The sequence below is a fragment of the Macrosteles quadrilineatus genome, unplaced genomic scaffold, assembly GCF_028750875.1.
Source record: "Macrosteles quadrilineatus isolate MER2022 unplaced genomic scaffold, UCM_ALF_1.0 Scaffold_8__2_contigs__length_117827958, whole genome shotgun sequence".
In the NCBI taxonomy this organism is placed as follows: Eukaryota; Metazoa; Arthropoda; class Insecta; order Hemiptera; family Cicadellidae; genus Macrosteles; species Macrosteles quadrilineatus.
The window spans coordinates 30,467,497-30,489,110 of record NW_026542601.1 but is presented as its reverse complement, the minus strand read 5'-3'; the positions used below and the strand labels follow the sequence as shown (position 1 = coordinate 30,489,110).

Here is a 21,614-nt window from a genome sequence, read left to right as displayed (position 1 = left end):
TTTAATCCTGTTTTAAACTTGAAACCATCAAAACTTTTTTACTTCTACTTTACTTTGCTATACCTAACTTTTGATATATGTTTTTTGCAATAGAACTTAAGAAATGTCAACTGTTATGTTCAGGCAACCCAGATAAAACTATTTGTTTATATTTCCCATAGACTGACTAAAGGTTGTGTAAATCTCAGTGATAACGGTTATTTTATTCCTAACATTCCTTTATTGAGGAGGTAAGACAGTAGTAATCCTGGGAAAACCTAGTTCTATTACCGCCAAACTTATTTATTTTAGGGTTTTCAGAACAAAAAACTGCTGTTTGTTCTAATGCTTATTTACCTGCCTCCTAAATTTGCTCCTTATTATCTGTAAAAATTGTAACTATATTGTAAAAATCCACATATTTTTGTAAATTGGACCAAAATTGTACTAAAAAATTATTTTTACAGACCGTTGAAAGAGGGATTTTGTAGTTGAATAAGTTTTTGACATTTCCCCTAGAACTTTTGGAAATTTGCTTATTAAGATCAAATTTATTGCTATAGGTTGCCGATTTATGGATATTACTGTAACAATTTTGCAAATTTCTTGTTTTGTTGTATGCTTTTAAAACTAATTTTGTTCTGCGTTGTGAAGTGTTCTTTGGCCCAATACTTTTTTGTACTAGGTGTGGATATAAGTAAAAAAATGCTTTAACAATGAAGCTGATTGAATCAAAATAAATAAGCCCCTCAAAGGTAGCTAAGTCCCTAGGTTTGCAGCAACAAGGTTACGTCCTTATGCTATCAATCATTATGTTTTATTATTAAATATAATATATTTATTCTTTTTATCTCTCTATTTTACATTTATGTTATTATATTTTCAAATAAAATGTTTCTGGGTTCCAAAGCGTTTTTTATAAAGCTCCTACAAATTATTTTGGTGTTGTATTAATTTTTACGACAGCCATCTCTTAAATACATATACGTTAATGTCTATATAGCCGTGTTTACACCATAATATCCAAGTCATTTAAAAAACTTAACTACAATTTAAAAAATACTTGTTTTTCAGTGTTTACCACAGAAATATTTTTCCCCCAAGAAGTTGGAAAAAAAGTTACACCACTTGTTTAAACTGCTTTTATACTGGAGTTTACAACAAAATGTTAAAACTTATACAGTTCTTAGTATAAAATCTTAGATTACCAAAAGATCACACTCAGGAAAAAACTGACAAACTAGTTACAAATTACAATACAACAGTTTTATTGTTCATAACACCGGAAAAAATATAGTGTATACATAGTGGGACAAAGTAGCAACAATACTAGATGGATAAATTAACAAAAGCAAGACTTGCATCACAATTATATTGCTTGGAATGTTAACAGAACTAGAATTAATCGTCTCCAAACACTAATTTCCTACTAAAATACATATACAATATAAATTACAGTTAGTATACAAACTGTTAAGTGCACTTTTATAAGTTGCCTTATATAAAATTACAAATCTACATCTAAAAACAAAAATATTTTCATAACAAAAATAATAAATTCAATAACAAAACGGAGACACAAATTGAGCAATTACTTTGTGATAAAAATTAATTAAAACAATCATAACTGAAAAAAAGGACTTCATTGATGCAATGGATAGATTGTGCGACGTGCATGCATTTACATAATTCTGTTTAACACAGTAGGTAAGATAGTACATTTTTCACGGTATTTATGTGACAACCTGGACTAATTAAAACATTAACAAACTATTTAACAGAATACAGTATAAAATGCAAAGAGTTCTGTTTTCAAAGAGATACTTTTCAAATGGCTGAATGGTGATTTCATGTTTTTTTAACAACTTTAATGCTTATCATAATTATTATGATGGCACAAAAAGTAAGTTTGGTAGGACGAATTCAAAGTTACAATGACTCGTTCAAAAGATTTGAAGAAAAAGCTTAATTAGTGCGTAAGTTTTTTGGAGAAATAACTTGTCAAATGTTAAGAAGGAAATTTCCCTTTGCTAAACAAAATCATTCCATAAGATCTTTTTGTTCTTTACTGAATATTATTCAGAGTGAGATTCCAAAAGAAATGATCAGAGGAATTTCACAGCTCATGAAAAGAGGGTACTGGAAACTGTCCAGCAAATTCTGCCACTTCTCTCCGCAAAGATTTCACTTTTGGAGCAATTGAATTGTCTTCCAAAACAACTTTCTTGTAGTCCACCAGCTTGGGGCCGGAAAGGTTTTGCGCTTCCAATGCAAGTTTCAGAGCTGCATGGCAAAATTACAGATTTAAAATGGATTATGTAAAGCCAAAGGTGGATTGTTCAAATCAACTAAGTTACAATAATTTTCTTCCTTAGTTGGAAATGCTGTCAGTGAAAGTGAAATAGTCTTAATGTAAATTATTAAAGACAAAAAATTACAGACTATATATGAAGTACTGGTATACAGTGAAAAGTGTTTTTCTAGTGCCAGTTTAAACTCTTTCCTATTCAGATAAGCCTGCTATATTCAATCAAATCCTTAAAACCTAGGCACTTAATTGTGGTCTATGTTACAACATCCTTTAGTTAAAATTTTTTTAAGCTCTAAAAAGGTTTGGAGAGAAATTATGATATTTTGTGTTTTTAGGGTCAAAAATGGGAAAAATCTATTTTTACCTGTTTCCATAGTCCGATCATGCTGGTTCGCGACCTCGTTTGAATTAGGTTTACACGTTTGTACCAAATTTCATAAAAATTGGACAATTTTTGCTCGAGTTATAGCGCTGACACATATATTAATTTTAACGGAGAGTGTTTTTGGCCTCTGTAAATCGGTCCCTGGTCTAGGTCTTACCATGAGATCTACGGTAGCTTATTCCCTACATGGGAAATTCGCCAAAAGTGTAACAATTTCCTTTTAACTGAAAATTTCTTTAAATAATAAATGATAAAATACTTTATAAAAATGTGTTCAATCACTTTGTCACTGTATCATTAAGTTTTACAATTAATCAATGATTTAAAGATCTTTCAACAATTTTGGGAAGTTGCAAGCAAACAGGATACAACAAATTTAACTATATTTTATGGTTAAGTAGAGCTGTGCTGTAGTGTTAAAATAAATTGAGCTCCATTGCTACTATTTGTACGAGTTACATGAATAGAATTATAATTAATATTAGGTATTTAACATTGAACTAATTTAATTTAAGTAATAATAATACAGTTTAAAAACCATAACTACTATATTTCCATGCAAATTGTTCAGTATCACTTTTAACCTTTTTTTATGTGTCCACACCAGTAAATATTTCAAAGGAAAGTGCCTGCTTTCTTTTCAAAAAATAATATTTTATTGGATAATTATAGGCCTACCCATCCCTCTCGAAACAGAGACCAAGATAGTCATTAGGTATTGACACACTCAAAAAATAATTAAAACAATACATTATTTTCTTTCAAATAAGTTCAGTGAGAATGAGAATGTTTCACCCTTATTTAAGCTCCATACACCATTTTCCTCAAAACTTATACTAGTACACTCGGCTAAAACAAAACAAAATCTTAAGACGATAAAAGTTTAAATTGAACCATACACTAAGGTTTACTTTGGCAGGAAACTTGTACAGTTCTTACCTCTGTCGATGAAATCGACGACTTTTTCAATCTCTGGTTCCTTGAGGCCTCGTGTAGTCAGGGCTGGAGTTCCAAGTCTGATGCCACTAGGGTTCATTGCGCTCTTGTCCCCAGGAACTATAAAAAGATATGATTAAATCTATAGTCTGCTTAGACGTTTTATTTAACTTCTAGTATCACCTACATTTTTCAAAAACTTTATTTGGGGCAATTTAGCTGTTAAAATTTAACAAAAGTACCAATTTAAGTATGCTTGACAAACTTAAGGTAACTTACACATAGCTAGATTAGTTTGTTAGCTCCAAAAAAGTTGAATCAGTTATTTGTCAACTCAACAAGATAAAATAATATGACCATGTGTAAGAAAGGCAACACATTGAAACAATGCTGAGACACAACAGATGTATACAAAAGACTCGCTCGCATCGTTGCTGAAGTAACAGGAAGCGGCAACCTAGGGGACTGAAAAACTATGCTGATGTTGAAAAACAACAATAACCTACACGTCTGGTTGTAACACTAGAAGACAAGCAATAGTTCTTCGTAAAAAATTCCAAACAAAAAACCTTTCAACCCGTTGGATAAGGATTTCAAATCTAGTATGTTCAAAACGGTTGTCTACCAGTTCCCTTGAAAATCAGTGACTTTTAATTTTTTGTAGGTAGGCCTATATATTAGTCACAATTTTATTTACTCACCCGTGTTTTTGTTACACGCCACACTAATCTCTTCCAGGATAAACTCAGCTTTGGATCCAGACAGCTTGACGTTTCGCAGGTCTACCAACACCAAGTGAACATCTGTCCCGTCCGTTGAGATCTTGTACCCTCGTTGCTGCAACCCTGCACACAGTGTCTTTGCGTTCTTCACAACCTGGGAAGGAGTGTATAGGTAATAAATTTGTCATTGTCCTATTTCTGGTTTGATATTACATTTTTTTTCTGAAACATTTAACGCGGTCCCTATTTTAAACATGAAAATGAAATTCACTGTTTTTCTCAGTGACGTATGCACATTTCATCTAATTTTGATAAAACCAAAGATAAGGGTCAGGTGATATTAAGGGATGTGACGTTGATAATGGTCAATGCTCTTAAAAGTGAACCTCAGGGACAACGAAGCAGTGTGGGGACACAGCAGAGGTGTACCAGATGTTAACAAGTGCAGTTGACAGACACCAGCCAAATTGGACGTAATTCTGATTTCTGTCTAAGTTAACAGTTCTTGGAGCCTAGACCTTCTAACTTGTAAAAACACTACAAGAAAATTTCTAATCACACAGTACACTATATATTTCAATTACGATCACTTTGGTATATGAAAAAAATATTTTGAGGTGGTAAATCACTCTTCAGCGGCTGTTAGAATATAACGAAATTAACGCTGCTCTTATGGCAGGAAAATCCAAGATGGCTGTTAGCTTCCATGGACTCCCTTGGTAAACAATTCAAAACTACATTTAAAATTTCTAATCCCACAGAGCCTTAGATATTTAAAATACAACCACTTTCGTTTTAGAAAAATATTTTTGGATGATAAATAACCCAATAGTTGTTTGAAATTATCCAAGATGGCCGCTAGCCCCTGAGGACTCTTAACCCTTCCCGGACGGGTGACGGATATATCCGCCTAAGCCTTTGGTGATAAAGGACGGGTGTCGGATATATCCGCTTATGGTGTTTGATGTTCCGGACGGGAAGTGGATATATCCGCCTTCTCTTCTGACAGACTAGCAGGTGCTTGATCAGAAAACCAGATGTTCCGTGGTACGTAGGTGCCTTTTTCCTGCTCTCTCCATGGCTGCGCTCTCTCCCGCACTCCCTTCTCTCTCCCGTGCCTAACCCTCTCCCACGCCTCCCCTTCTCCCGCGCAACCCCCACCTCTCCTACGCTCCCCCATCGACGTTTCGCGCTCAACACTACATTATCTTTATTTATTGTTTACATATTGTTCTTTATTTATTGCCTAACGTTGTCATCTTCAAAGACGGGTGGCAGATATATCCGCTGCTTTTCTACTCATCCGCGGACGGGTAGCGAATATATCCACATAGTTAAAAACTAGTAAACAATTATTTTGACAGTATGAAGTGTTCCATTGTGTTTATATTATGTTTACTTGTATAACAAAACACAAATAAGGAAAATTAATTTTTATATTTTCCTAAAAAAATTTCCCGTTCTATGTCACGATTTCGCCCGTACAGGAAGGGTTAAGATGCTAGCCATCACAAGAAATGATCGGGATGACATTGTGATGAAGGCACACTTCACCAACTTAATTACCAAAGCAAATGCTAGGCCTACTTTTATACTGGTCAAAATAGCAACAGTTTACCAAACAGTGTTTACCAACTTTTTTTGGAAATTTCATTCATGGTTTTTGGGATTTTGATAATTTGACTTTTTTATGACCGGATTTCAAAGCGCTTGCTAAGTCATATAACATAAAGTAAGCAGAATTGAATATGCACTAAGAATGCAATCTCTCAATAAATGATCATGATTTCTGTTGAGAGATTTTTTATTTACATTTCTTCTTCTTGTGCTGAGTTGGGATGTTGAGTTGAAAGTTGAGAACCATAGTTTTTGCTGATATTCTTCTTTAATAAAGTAACTTTAATAGAGATATCACTCGGTGGGGCTTTACATTTAAAATTTTTAACAATGGTACCATAAAATACTCCATGTTGGGATCCTGGGCAAAATTATGATACTGGCCAAAAAGTGCTCTTTTTTACCATCTAAGGCAGTTTAGTTTTTTTAATGTAACACATCACGATGTGACCGTGGAGTCCTACCGACAATCGCGCCGTGACCGCGAGTCATACCGACGATCACCCCGTGACCGCGGAGTCATACCGACGATCACGACGTGACCGCAGAGTCCTACCGACGATCGCGCTGTGACCGCGGAGTCATGCCGACGATCGTGCCGTGATCGCGAGTCATACCGACGATCATGCCGTGACCGCGAGTCATACCGACGATCACCCCGTGAGCGCGGAGTCTTGCAATACTCAAGACTTTCTTTTTAAGCACAGAAAAAAAATCCCGTCCCGAAAATCGGGAAGGAAATAAAAATCCCGTCCGGTCCCGAACTAAAAATTCAATCCTGTCCATCCCTAGTACCAACCTATAAACCATACATTTACCTAATCCTGCATATACAAAAAAAAAACGTAATATTATTTCACAGTTTTTCTGGCCTTTTTCTGCGGCAACCTAGCGTTCATCAAACTCACAAATCACAACCACTCCTGGAAGCATCTTACCTGTTCTTGGTAGGCCCGGAACTCTGGAGTCTTGGCCTGAAGGAAAGCCGTTGCCATGGCTGCTATCTGGTGGTTGTGAGGTCCTCCCTGTAGACCTGGGAATACTGCCTGGTTCACTCGGCTCTCCAGATCGTACATGATCTTCTCACCGGACTTGGTCGTTGATCTCACTCCTGCCCAGACAGTACATGTATACTTCCACATGTCTAATATTATTTTTCTACTCTGGGAATTTGACCACATATTTTTTTAATCATATTCTATTTCGGGTTAAAATTTTCAAAGTTTATTTAAACAATGTTCCTACCACCATCCACATCGTTGATCGTGAGTAAATTTTTTACCAAACAAAGAACAAAGAAAATGAATATCAATGAGATTCAACAACATTTTAACACATTAGTAAATTTCTCTATGGTGCTGAAGGCATGATGCTGGCATGGATACAGAGTTAAAACTTATTTCTTTTTTACAATAAGGTACTACAGAAAATATTACAAGCAACAAGATGAAGTGATATATTGAGGGAATAAACAGAATTAAGAAAAAAGAAAACCTTTTAAAGGTCCATATCTTGTGGCAAAAGCTAATAACAGGAGAATAGGACGGGTCGGTTAAGTTATTAAAAGAGATGATTACTGCACACTTTACCAAATATGGATTAGGAATAAGGAATGGATACACAACCAACTTGAGAAAGAGTTCTTAGATAGCCAGGAACTCACTTAAGAAAAGAGTTCTTAGATAGCCTGGGACTCATTTTTATTCTGCGAGTTTGTAGTGTTTCCACTCAGTTTTCCTTATTGTTTTCAGAAGCCAAGTGGCTTCATTATTTGTGGTTGTATTTTTTTCTTCATAAACAAATGTGGAGTAAGAATCTCACAGAAAAAAAAACATAAGGCAGTGTAAGGTCTAAAAAAAATTGGCAACAGCTGATCCATATAGATACAACGTCTATGAACTACTTCAGTATCCAAAGTCAATTAGGCTACATAATTGACACAAAGGCAACACCTTCATCAGTGTTTTTATTTCCTTACGAACCTTTCCTGAAGAATATGATGCCGGCACGAGGTCCTCTCAAAGTCTTGTGTGTGGTTGTGCTCACGACGTCACTGTACTCAAAAGGCGAAGGAATCACCCCAGCGGCCACCAATCCAGAAATATGCGCCATGTCTAGGAAAGGCATGTTATTAAAATGAAGGAAATCCGCCTTAACATTATTAAGGAAAGGCAAAAGTTATTCACGATTTACCCACATACCAAATATTTACTTTATGTTAGATAAATATAAAATTGTTGACACTCAAATATCAAATTGCAAACGTTTTAATTAGATATTACAAAAAATAATCAAATTTGACACAAAAATTTTTTTTTTTCCATTCTATAAAACTATTTTTTACTTTAAAGTTTTAACACAACTTTTAAGTTTTCATATCTCACCTGACATTAGGTAGGCTCCGTTTGCGTCTGCAATCTGTCTAAACCTCTTATAGTCTAGACACCGAGAATAACAGCTGATACCTGCACAACAAAATGGGTAAAAATAATATGAAAGCAGGTGTTCCGTGTTATTGAAACATCTATATATATATATATATATATGTATATATATGTAAATGAGATATATTAATTAATACCATCAAAACACTACCAACAATTGAAGAACGCAAATATTTTAACCTAACCATAATCAAAGCTTTGATGGTTTTTAATATTTTTACAAATAAGTTTATATTGATTGAAATAAAATTGAAATTTGGCAGTTGAAAACGGAATACTTATTCCAATGCATACAAATCAACCTGAATACTCTAAACGGTTTTCACATAAAGCCAAAAGTTGTGCTGAATATTAGTTTAAAATATTATTTGTGCTGCCATTCATGCAATCCATAATATTGCAATAGAGACTTACTACCAGGTTCCATTATAGCAACTTTGCAATACCTTTTACATGGTATCCGTGTGCCAACTCCCGTCAATGCTGTTTAAGCGCTAACACAGTTCGTTATTTTAGTTATCTTCTCAGTTAAAGGAACAAAATTTATGATTACTGTAATATTGCAAGATAGTCAGGGCCCCAGGGAGTTTTACCTGTGAAGTTATGATGGAAAGATGATTTTGGATACCTTTAAGTTTTTTGGGGTGCTGAACACGAATATGAGGTTTGCCAACAAATGTTATGACTGGAAGACTACAAAAGACTAGCCCTTTTTTACTAAAATATCAAACATTTATGACTTTTTCACAGTTTTTCCAACATCAAGTATTTTTTGCTAGAGCTTACACTGCAAAACCAATCTCATTATTGAAAACTAGATAAAATTTCCTACTAAACAGATACTAATATGTTTATATTCGAGAAAATACTTTGAAACATTTGTTGTTTACAATTTAAACAGTTATGTAAATATCTATTATTTCCTACTTTTACACAGTTTTAATTACTTAAATTTTTTCTGCCAAAACTTATGGAAACGGGAATGAAATTTTAAAAAAGCAGAATTAAGTCGGTAATTAAATCTATAATGTATTTGTATAGGCCTACTTAAAAAAAATAAAGTAAAATTAATATAGTTTTAATAACTTTCTACCACTGTCGTAGAGATACCATCATCGTTTTCCGCAATCACTGCAAAATCCTGAATATATTCCTCAGTAACGGAAACATCACCACTATCTTCCGTGATTGTGACTGATGTTGTTCAGCGGTAACAGAAACATCATATTTGTCTCCCACAGTCAAAGAAAAATCACAAACATATCTCACAGCCGTGTGGTCACCATAATTGTCTCCCGTGATCACGGAAACGACGACGTCGTCATGCGCAATCACGGTAAAATCACTAATATATCCAGCGGTCGTGTGGATATCATCATCTCCCACCGTCACGTAAGTACGTCATCGTCGGCATGCACGATCACGGTAAAATCACTAACATATCCAGCGGTCGTGTGGATATCATCATCGTCTCTCAAGGTCACGAAAACATCATCGTCGGCATGCACGATCGAGAAAAATCCCTAACAAATCCTTGGTTGTGTGCTAGCCTAGTGGTTAGTGTCTCGGACTTCGGTGCGGGAGGGACGGGTTCAATCCCCGGCACATCCACAAAACATTTATCCTATCGTGACTCTCTCGTGAAATGCTACTAGCGTATACAAAATTACGAAAAATACCAAATTTACGCATAATTCCCAGTTCAAAAAATTAATGCATAAATCCTGGTTTTCCTGGTCGGTGAACACCCTGATTTAAATGTAGCTTAAAACCATGTTTTAAAAATACAATTTTCAGCATAGTTTATTTGTTTGAAAGCATCTGAAATATTTTCCTACTAGCCAATCAGTTGTTTTATTTTTACAGTTTGTTAAAATCATTCAGCAAGAACAACTAAAAAGTTTGCTTCCTGGTGGATCTTTGAACAAAGATGGTTAATTTTGTTTGAACTTTGAAATAATAATACAACAATAATAATACAAAAATGAATTTTACTGACAAGAGGACAACAAGGACAATACATACCAGCAATGATCAATTTGGGTTTGAAAAGTTGTGCAGTTTCCTCCAGTTTGTCGTAGTCTATCAACCCTGTGTTAGGGTTGACTTTGTACGGCATTGACTCAAAGAACACCGAAGTGGCTGATATCCTTTTGTTGGCCGTCATAAAGCCATGAGTTAGATGGCCACCATCGGGTAGATCCAGTCCTGAATAAGTAAGGTTAGTTATTCGGAATTTTGGCATTTAGGAGCAACTAGGCTTTGGACAGACATTTTTTATTTGAAGGAAACCCCTTTTCTAGACTTCATAGGTTAAGAACCTAACTGAATAAGTTAGGTTAGCTAAGTTGGTATTGTTGTATTTTAGTAACTAAACTTAGTACTTTTGTTTATTTGACGGAAACCTCTATATAACATACAGGAACAACTATGAAGAAATTCAACTATCAACTAGCTACTGAATAAAATATTTTAAAATTGAACAATAATCAAGATAAATGATCTGGTACAACTTGCTGGTTGCACCACCATTTAATACACTTACCAATTAATAAATACATTGACACTAAACCAAACAATATACAGTAACTCTATATAAAGAGAGACATTGTAAAAGCAGTCACTGAAATCATAATTTTTAACACAGGAACAAATTGTATGCAATACTACCTACTGTATTTGCCAGGAGACCGATACTAAAAATATTTTTTAAGAATGAGCCTTTCTATCTAAACCAAAATAACATATTAAACATTATAATCTGTTGTGTAAACTTAACTCAGAAGAATGTTAAATTAGCCTACAACACTAACTCCACAGGACTTACCCATGATCCTGTCATGGGGTTGTAGCAATGCAGTGTATACAGCCATGTTGGCAGGAGAACCAGAATACGGTTGCACGTTGCATCCCCACTGCTGCGGGTCCAGGCCAAATGCTTCCAGCGCACGCGACTGGCACAGCAACTCAATCTCGTCAATGTACTCATTGCCTCCGTAGTACCTAGAGAACAAAAGTTACTTGTAGGTCTGCTTACAGAGTACAACAATTGTTTTTTTAGGTTTATATTTCTTTAGTTTTACCCCCCCCCCTCAAAATAAGCACGTTACAATATATTATGTAGACTACTGTAATTTCATATACATACATTTCATGTACATACACATTAATACTTTAAGGCTCTTTTTTATGGATCGAGATTATACCTAGAGGCTACTGAAATTGAAACAATGCACATGTGCAGAAACTGGCATCTTGTTGGATACACCAGTTTAGAACCGATTGTTTAAGGACACCAGCATGCTTACTTATTATTAGCTTACTTGATTTATTTTTGTTTCTAATCCATTGGCTTTTTAAAAACTCTTTTGTAAGAAAACGGTTCAAACCCTAACTATTTAACATTAATCTTTCTTTAGAGTAGCATCGTTAAATGATAGCCTAATGGTAAATGGCATCTGGGCCCAGAAACATTCTCTCTTAAAATCAAACCCGCGACCTTCAGATTTGAAGGCGAGTGCTATAAACTACAATCAATCAATCAATCAATTTTGAGATGGGGACGCCACCTAGGTGCGTATTTTAACCCAAATATGAGTGAAGGATGAGTGTAGAATGGTGTGTGATGACCTGTGTAGCTTTGTTACTGACTAAGATCAGCTATGTACTCATCCATTTAATTTTCATAATGTCATTGTTTTACTTGATACAGTAGACTCCCTCTTATCCAGACACCTTTTAACTGGACATCGGTTTAACCGCACTACACTCGGCAGAAATTACATTTTTTAACCGGACAATTTTTATCAGCACATCGATTTAACCAGACTAGATCATCGGCAGGAAGTAGGCGGTACTGAAACGACTGTTCTCGTGGGAAAGATTTGAGACCAGTGATCACGTGTCTAAAAACAATGCTCTTCTATATTTAAGTCAAATACTGTATACAGTATTGTATACAGTACGAAAAGTCACCCTACTATATGAGTTTGAGGCTTTACAATAGTCTACCAAATAGATTCAAAAATATTAGCTGCATAACTAAATTCAAAAATGACCTTAAACTGTATTTAATAGAAAAACCTTCTATTCTGTATCTGAATTTCTGGATGACAATAATATTGGTGCACACTTTGGGTAATAACTCAGTTTATAGTTAATTTTACTTCAATACTATTTTAATTTATGGAATGTTTTCTTTGTTTTATATTAAGCATATTTGACAATGTCACCTGTTCCTCTAGCTGTGTGCCCGTTCTACGCACGGGGATCTTATCATAGTCAGTTAAAACCTTCTTATATAAAGCACAGCAGTTGGTTTGCATACTTTCAGATATGCTGACAAAACTATTCCTTCGCAAATACAGTATCTGACAGTTTCAAGCCAAAACTAATGCTTCGCAATTAAATGTCACCCGGATCTTGTTGGTCCATATGTTATATCCAATGACTAAATAAACGGTATCAGCATTCTGACACATACTTTCTCCCACAAGTTTGTCAACAACCTTTATCATGTGTAAGCGGTGAGAGTAAATATACGGAAATGGGATTTGTACAATTTTGTTCAGAATTTAAAGGACTATAACATAATGGTTAAAAGTATTTAAGGTACTACCTCAACCTCTTAATTTAACACTTTATTCGGGTTGACATTTTCATTATCAAGGCGCTCTTGTCCTTTCCGTGAAACATTGAGAAACAAGGACATTAATGCGTTACCATCATACATACACACAAAAATACCGAACTTAATTAGGGAATCTGCTACGCTTTAAGCATAAAAAGGTACATATAAAATTAGTACTTGAAATCTTTGTTAATGCCATAAAATTTGATCATAACAATTTATATTTGCTTGGACCGGAGATGACTCGAAATTCTGTTGAAATGCTATCTGAATCGGTTTGCTATATGAAATGAAGTACAGTAGGCCTACTATAGACGATTTAGATTGGTAATTTGTAATAAAAATTACCAAAATAGGCCACGAACTATTGATACATGAACAACGTTCAAAGTGTTTGAACAATTCATGATGGTTTGCTGAATAAATGTTTTTCTAAAATGCGTTATAGTTTTCTTAGCATAACATTTTGGAATCCAGACAGAAAAAGCAAAAATTATACAGTTAAGACATCAATTAAATTGAATAGGCCTACGCCTGTAATAAATAAGGTGCAACACCAACGATAACTAATTTGTAAATTACTGTGATGTATTGGTACGTAAAAATGATTCTTGCTGCTACTAAAGGTTAAAAGGAAAAGAACCAGTACCGTACCAAAAACCAACGTTTACAGTTCAGAACTGTAGTACAGCCGACCAATTATATGCGTTAATCAAGGTTATTGATCTCTTGGTTTTGGATTTTCTCGTAAAAAGTTATCGGCAATCAAAGTTATTTCCCATTAATTGCTTTATTTGTACACAACTCTTAATGTAAACTTATCGGTGTCAGTTTGAAAAAAAAACCTTATACAACATAACTTTCTGTTATTTAATAGATTACGTATTCTCTAAACAATGGTTGCTGGTATATATATTAACATTATAAGGAAATGTGACAAAAATCACACAACGTTGGGTTTTTGGACGTTTATAATTTTATTTCTTAAGTACCTAGGTAGGCCGTGTATTCTATGGAAAAGTACCGGTATCAAGGATCGTTGTCGAAAGGGTTGTTATAAATAATTGGGTAAGCATACGTACCACACGTACCCAAGAGAAGGGCTATGGGCCTATTGGCTGTATGGTCCAGCGATTGCATCACACGGTGAGTAGGAACTATTGACTTTATATAGTCAATGGTAGGAACAGAAAGTGACACATTGGAAAATCGAGTTCAGCATCATCCGTAAACCTCTGTTACAATCACCCACTGCAGTTGTAATTTTTTGCTTTACACTTTACACAACCGCCATTGAAGAGCCGTCAATGAGTGGAACATTGTTTCTAAGCTATTGGCGACGGTCATTAGTAAATTTAAGTTTCCCAGCCGTATACAACACTGATTCAATCTTGATTCAATGTCTTCTTTCTGGTTATCAAAACTCCAAAACAATTTTATACACATATTTCTGGTTCCTGACCTGGATGATGCCTAGTTATTTAATTTACGGTTACACTATATTATTCCACTTGCGATTAATTAAATCCTTTATGTAATAAAAACGTTTTTAATCTCACTTGGATGGGATTTGCCTTCAAAACGTGATCGGAAATGGTTGTGGTGTTTGTAAACAACATTTGTAAACATTTCAGTGACAGCTAGAAAAAATAATCTTGATCCGAACAGCTGTTCGTTGTTTCATAGATGATTATGTGATACAAATTGGAAGAAAACTTGACAAAAATCGCACAAAACTGCATTTTTGAACGGCCGTAATTTTAATTACAAAGTAGTGAGACCATATTTTAATGACTAAAGACACTCTCGCCAATCCAGTGAATACATTAAAATGACTTGGGTCTTGATAGGTACTCTCGTTTTCCTGGAGAAGATTGCGTAAAATGCCATCTTGAGTGTGTCAGACAGACAGACAGACAATTTAACAAAGAATTTAAAAAAAATTTATTTAGAATTTATTTACAGTATGCATTTAAATGGTGCGTTTCAACGAGTTTTTGGAGACGTCGGTTTAACCGAAAAACCCGTTATCCGGACTGACCTCGGTCCTGAGGAGTCTGGATAAGAGGGAGGCTACTGTAGATGCAGTGCGGTTTTGAGGTTTTATATGGAAGCATGGCATTAATTCATAGCATCCTCTATTGTCCCTAGGCAAGATTGAATAGGTAGGCCTAAGCCTAGATCCTAAGCTTAATAGATTTAACCCAAGTTAACTTAACAAACAAATTATCATGATTAATTTGGCTATTACGTGATTTTGATTTGCCAGCTGGATTAGTTGTAGTTTGGTTAAGTTATTACAAGGTTAAGTGTTAAAGGATTAGGATTTATCAAACTGAGTTGATTACTTAGATCATTTCAATTACCTAGCTCCAGGAAGACCTTCCGAGTACTTGTTAGTTAGGCACGAACTCAATATTTGCAGCACCGCTGTAGACGTAAAGTTCTCTGAAGCAATCATCTCTAGACCATGCTGCTGGCGAATCTTTTCATTTTCGATCAATTTGTAAAGGTCAGGATCCGAGTCCTCAAGATTTGCTGACAGTAGGGGACTCATGACTGTGTCGCTGTGGCCTATAACCAGATCATATTAGCCTAGTTGTTTTAGGATTTTAAGTTACTTAATTAAAACAGCTAACTTATATAATGAAATATATAATTAAATTTTTGAGTTCAACAAGGCCAATATATAATAATTTTATTTTATGCACATGGCCTTTTTGAACTCATAAATTTAATTAAACTTAGGCCTATATATTTCATTATTAATTGCCAATATCTCCAATATAAGTTAGCAGCTAACTTATATATGCTTATATGTTGAATTTTAGGTGCTGATGATATCAAACTCATTTGAAACACAATTGAAATATATAAGTTACCTCTGTCTTCTTTTGTCTTTTAATCCTATTTTCTGTAGGCTTAATAAATTGATTGTAAATCATGTTTAAAAACTACATTTTATTTTACTACATTTAACCTAAGTTATATAAGGCATAAACTTAACTTGAAACAATTGACTAAGTTATAGGCTACACCAAGAAAAATAAAATGAATAGTCTTGAGTTAGGCCCTACACATCCCTGAGAGCTAAAAATCTAAATAAGTTAACTTACTGTAGTTTGTTTAAATCACAGATTTGGTTAGCAAAAGATTCAACCATTTAAATGTTATGTAATAGGGTAGGCCTAAGTTATATCTTGCACACAGAGTGAGAAGATCTAGTTATCAAAATACTGAATGATTTGGTGACATAGGTCAAATCTTGATTGAGTAAAACATTGAGTAAACAAGTCCTCCAGTTACCCGGACATAACATCTAATAGCCTAGGCAAAAGTTAAATAAGAAAATTTAGATTTTTTATATTAGTCTGTAGGCCTACTGACATTTTAAAACAAATGTTAAGATTTTAGATAATGTTAAATTAGTTCAATGAGAGAAGTAAAACTCTTCAGACAGAGCTATTGAACCAACGTATTGAACATAACATACGATATGCTTTACTTAGATGCCTATCATTCAATAAGTTACCTACTTGTTTTAGTCAGAGATGCAACCTTAGTAGATAGAGTCCGTTTAACACAGTTTCTTAACAGAGTTATTTCATTTCTATTTAAAGCTCTAATTACATTTTGACCAAAATATTTCAGAGGGAACATTTTGACACGCGGCTGGTAAAGTTTCCCCGTTACCTACGTGATGATAAAACAAAAAGAAATCTCACTTTCTGACGCATGATCACAGCATGGTTGAGGTTATGTTCTACGTAATTAAAAGATAGTGGTTATATAATAAAGTCAAAAAGTTTTAATGAACCGCTATCACTGTTTGATAATGGCCAATCAAGGAGGAAACACGTATAGTGAAAAATACACTGATTATTACACGTTAATAAATTTCACTTACCGTTCTCCATTGTTCCAAAACTGGTTCTTGAATGTGGTTATTGGAAGAAAGCTAGAACCAGTGTTGCCAGATTCGCCGGCGAAAATTATCGTACAAGCAGGCCAAAATTATCGTTTTTGGGGCAAAATTATCGTACACACAATTTTATTTTATAATAATATTATTATAATGTAAAACAAGCAAGTCGATGATGGAATCAGGGGCGTCGCCTTGGGGGGGGTAGGGGGGGGAGCCTCCCCCCCCTAGAATCTGGGAAAGAGAAAAGTTGGGAATTTCCTTGCCACGAGTTGGGACAGTTGGGAAGTCAGATACAAGAAAAATATATTTTAAAACTAAACAAAATTTAAATATTTGCAAAAATCCATCAAAGATAAATATTTCTTTGACTTGGACAAACTTGACGCTTCTTTGATTTCATTTAACTTTGATTAAACAAGGCTAAACCAGCTAAACACGCCTAATTTTAAGAAATCAATAATCAATTAGCGGCATAGCTTGTTAGAATTTCGTTTACGAGAAACTTTGTTCCTTATTGGACGTATGTTGGCTACCTTGATCCTGTCCTGTGTTGATGATTCTGAATGATTCGTCTGCGAGACTGCGAGTTTGAATTTTGAAAGTGTAAGCAATGTAGCTCTTCTGTTCAATTATGTTGTTTGTTAGTGTTTACAAGAAATTCAAAAATATTTTTCACGTCAGTCACATGAAATATATTTTAGCCTATACCTTTTTTGTGGTATTTGGAGCAGGCTATCTGACCGGAGTACTTGCTAATAAGCAGGTTAAAATAACATTAAAGATATGTTTTGGTATCAGTATTACCTTTAAAACTCTTATTTTTTTATAACCTAAATGGAATATTTATTCTCTGAATATATTTAAAAATCTACACAAGTTATTTGTCATTAATAATTAAGGATTTACAAAACCGAAATCACTCTGAAACAGATCTACCTGGACAAAATATAACCTAAAATTTGATGTTCGACTTTCACTCTAAGTTTGATTTTTGTCTAAGTTCTAGTTTGATGAAGATGAAGGTTAACATTTTTATTGTATGTATAAGTTTATTATCAACCAAGTTGAACGTTTTTATTTTATACGAGTCTTATTTTAGGTTAATTCTTTTCTAGACTATAATAATATTATTCACAACACTGATATTGATATTTCATCATTACAAACTTGTTTAGGCCTACCCTAGTTGTAAGTTTTATGAAAGTAAAAATGTTGATCTTAACTTCTAAAAGTATTTATATTCATTGTTTTGTGATAAAATATTTTTTCTATACTAAATTTGTACTCTGAGGCGTATTTTATATCCCTGACATTTTATACTGCTACGTCTGCTACCACAATAGTTTGTAAAGTTTTTTGGATTTGAAACATTACTTGTTCAAGTTTTTTGAAGTCATAAAATTCCATTATGAATTGGTAGAAGTTTTAGAAATTGAGTAATTTTGTATATAATATATACAAAATTACTCAATTTTGAGTAATAACAAAACATAGCTAGTTTTACATATTATGTAAAACTTAAATATGCATAATGTGTAGGCATAATATGTCAAGTACATATTATGTAAAACTAGCTATGTTTTGTTAATGCAAGTTTATAAATACTGAATTGAATGTTACTGCAGTGTAGGATAATAATTTGTAGATTTAAAAAAAAAGTACAGAAATTGATTTAAAAAAAAAAAAATAGTTGGGAAATCTATGTTAAGCAGTTGGGAAATTTGAGGCTTCTCCCCCCCCTGGAATTTAACCAAGCAACGCCACTGGATGGAATGGCCGAAATTTTACTCTATTTGTCTCTGCCACCCACCGTTTTTGCTCTACTAGCCTACCACTGAGCTAGAAAAATGAAAAATATAAATTCTACCGGAGGCAGCACACTATCACACACACACACGGAATCTGCATCTCTGCTAGAAAAAAATTGAAACGCTGTAAAATGATGGTATTTTCGTTCTCAACTGGAAAAATCAACCAGCTCATTGCTTTATTTCATTCCCCTACTGCCAATGTAATGAGTACAATAATTAATTGAAGGTACAACGTAATCTACCTCTAGTAAAAATGGCGGCCAACTTCTCTCAAAATTCTCCTATAAACACTTAAGTTGGTAGCCAATGGGCCCTCTCTAACACAGCTGATGCCTTTGCAAGGTTGCCAGATCGAACAGCAACGAAGTGATGTTACAGTTTTTCCATATATTAAAAGTGGGAAACGTGTTTAAATGTATAATAATCAATATGAAATAGTTTATTTTCCAGCCCCCAAAAAATAATCGTACATTATGACAAAAAATCGTACACAACGTCAAAATTATCGTACAATTTTCCAAAATTATTTTTTATGGGGAAGGAGCAAAATAATCGTACAAATACGATAATTATCGTACACCTGGCAACACTGGCTAGAACTTTGATCCTCCCGCTCAAAACGTGATTTGACAGTTTGACACTGACAGACCAAAGGTAGACAGCAGACGCTAGCACTAGGACAGACGGCAGATCAAATGCTGGCGGGATAAAACTTCAACATGGTAGATCAGCTGACTACTTGATTACTTCTTAATACAAGGTCACTCTTGGAAGGGAAGTAGAGAGGGGCGATCGACGATCCCCTCTTTTAGTCCTTATCAAAACCCTACATCTAATCAAATAAAATTCGTTTGGGTCTTGCAATACGTACTTGAGATTAGGCTGATAGGAGACTGGATTTGATGAATAACTCGATATTATAACGTTAAAATAACACTTCAAAGAAACATTTGAATTAATAACATTGTGTACATCTCCTACATAAAAACATAACTCATCACTGTAACATAACTGCCTGTGAACTGTTTAAATTTGATAACTAAGCTAAAAACAAGAATGACGTAGGAGACTTAGTTAAATGACGTAAGAACACCAACCAATTCTCTTCAAAAACAACAAAATGGGTTACCTTATCTATTAAGTTGTATGTTAAATCAATTGCGTATTTTAACTATGAGTGAAGGGTGAGTGATGTTGAAAATGAGAAGGCCTAGACCTAAGAGATGATCTGTGTGTTGTGTATAGCTTTGTTTTTGTTACTACTGACTAAGATAAGAAGCTTATGTGTGATTAGCCTGGATCATGAACGATGATCAAGAACAGCTGGGTCCAGTTTCGAACCATCATGCCGAAAACCCAACAATAGAATATTAATGTTGTGCGTCAATGAGCGTGTTCTGGGAACGTACCAGTGCTCACCAGTGCACTAGCTGGCGCAGGAGCGGTGCAGAAAATGCACACTCTGGGAGACACCCCTTCCCTCTTTTTTCCTCCACCGGTGCAAGATGCGTGTTACCACTGTTACCTATCATTGACTATTAGATAGGTACTGAAGGTGTTATACACCAACGGATTGATGCTTGGTATATTAACCATCACCTAGCTGTACACGGTGCTTCAAAACAATTATAGTTTCTCAGTCTAAGTTTTTAACATAAAAATGTAGTATACATGAATAATTTTGTTGTACAAGTGTAACTTACATTGATATTAAAAGAGGTCCAATTGAATTTTGTTTCTGAAACCAAAGGCGGATGTGTAGCTATTGCAATTTTATAACAGATTTATAAAGATCAATTTTTTATCTTCAGTGTCATCTCCGTTGCGAAGCATGGGTATATAGCAGCTAGTACATTATATTTTCTCGAAGTTAATGTAAAGCATAAATAATGTGTATACGGCATGAGACAGGATTTTTTCTTCCAGTTACATAAAAGAAAGTTTAATTTGTTTTGAAAATCTCAAGTAAAATTTATTGTAATATGGCAATAAAAACAAACAAAATCAATTTTCAGTATTTGCATTGCACTGTTCTGATATCTTTTCCATTACGGGGGATGTTCAAGATTTTGCCATGATAACAGAATACAATAATGATGTATTTTCCATTGCGGGGGATACAGATTTGTTTATTGCCGTAAGACGACAATGTCGATGATATATTCATGATTGCTAGAGGTGCCAAAATTGTTATATAATAATAAATAAATAAAAAGGTCTTTATTTAGCAAGCGTTTTTTCAGATACAATATTTCTGCTTTTCAAAACAACTCTTGTCCTTAATACTAATAAACTATTCATAAAAACTAACTATAAAACATTAAAACAATATATAAAGAATCTATGAAAACAATGTAAAACAATCCATACCAACACTATTTAACAATATTAAAATAATAAAAAATCTATAACAAACATTACTTAAAATAACCAGAATCTGCAATACTAGGACTAGACCAATTAACAATAAAAACATACATTTACTTTAGATACAACTACTTTTACTAAACAAATATTCCTTTAACCTTTTTTTAAATGTGTTCAAAGAGTTGGCCCTTATTACTTGATCGGGGAGAGCATTATACTGTACATGGTAGGGCCGAAGTATGAGAAGGCGCGCCTCCCCACCTCATGTCTGACTCTAGGAAAGTGCAACAACTTGTCCTGTCTCGCGCTGCGGACAGAGACATCTCGGCAAGAGAGAAGTTTCTCACACAGGTACTCAGGCTGGCTGTGCTCTATAGCTGTTGGATTTTATTTAGGTCGCCTTTTTTTTAATGCTATTTCCGTATGCTGGAAGACAATAATCAAAAACTGACAATACCAAGGCCCAAATACTAGTTTTATTTTGGCG

At 34.3% G+C, this 21,614-nt stretch overlaps 1 protein-coding gene across 3 annotated transcripts; it reads right to left on the bottom strand.

Annotated features, from left to right (window-relative positions):
* Nucleotides 1-1,223: 1,223 nt before the first annotated feature.
* On the bottom strand, nucleotides 1,224-19,406 carry LOC129001123 (serine hydroxymethyltransferase-like). Of its 3 annotated transcripts, XM_054428318.1 has the most exons (11): nucleotides 19,361-19,406; nucleotides 16,932-16,989; nucleotides 15,391-15,598; nucleotides 11,222-11,397; nucleotides 10,420-10,602; nucleotides 8,335-8,415; nucleotides 7,933-8,064; nucleotides 6,889-7,061; nucleotides 4,313-4,487; nucleotides 3,615-3,731; nucleotides 1,224-2,262 (listed from the first exon to the last, which is right to left on the bottom strand). In XM_054428318.1, exons 2-11 carry the CDS (start codon nucleotides 16,939-16,941, stop codon nucleotides 2,096-2,098), a joined length of 1,422 nt encoding a protein of 473 aa, XP_054284293.1. In that variant the 5' UTR covers nucleotides 16,942-16,989; nucleotides 19,361-19,406; the 3' UTR covers nucleotides 1,224-2,095. The 3 variants fall into 3 exon arrangements, with proteins under 3 accessions (XP_054284293.1, XP_054284292.1, XP_054284294.1); XM_054428317.1 differs by lacking the exons at nucleotides 16,932-16,989; nucleotides 19,361-19,406 and adding an exon at nucleotides 16,561-16,752; XM_054428319.1 differs by lacking the exons at nucleotides 16,932-16,989; nucleotides 19,361-19,406 and adding an exon at nucleotides 16,141-16,159.
* Nucleotides 19,407-21,614: the final 2,208 nt, after the last annotated feature.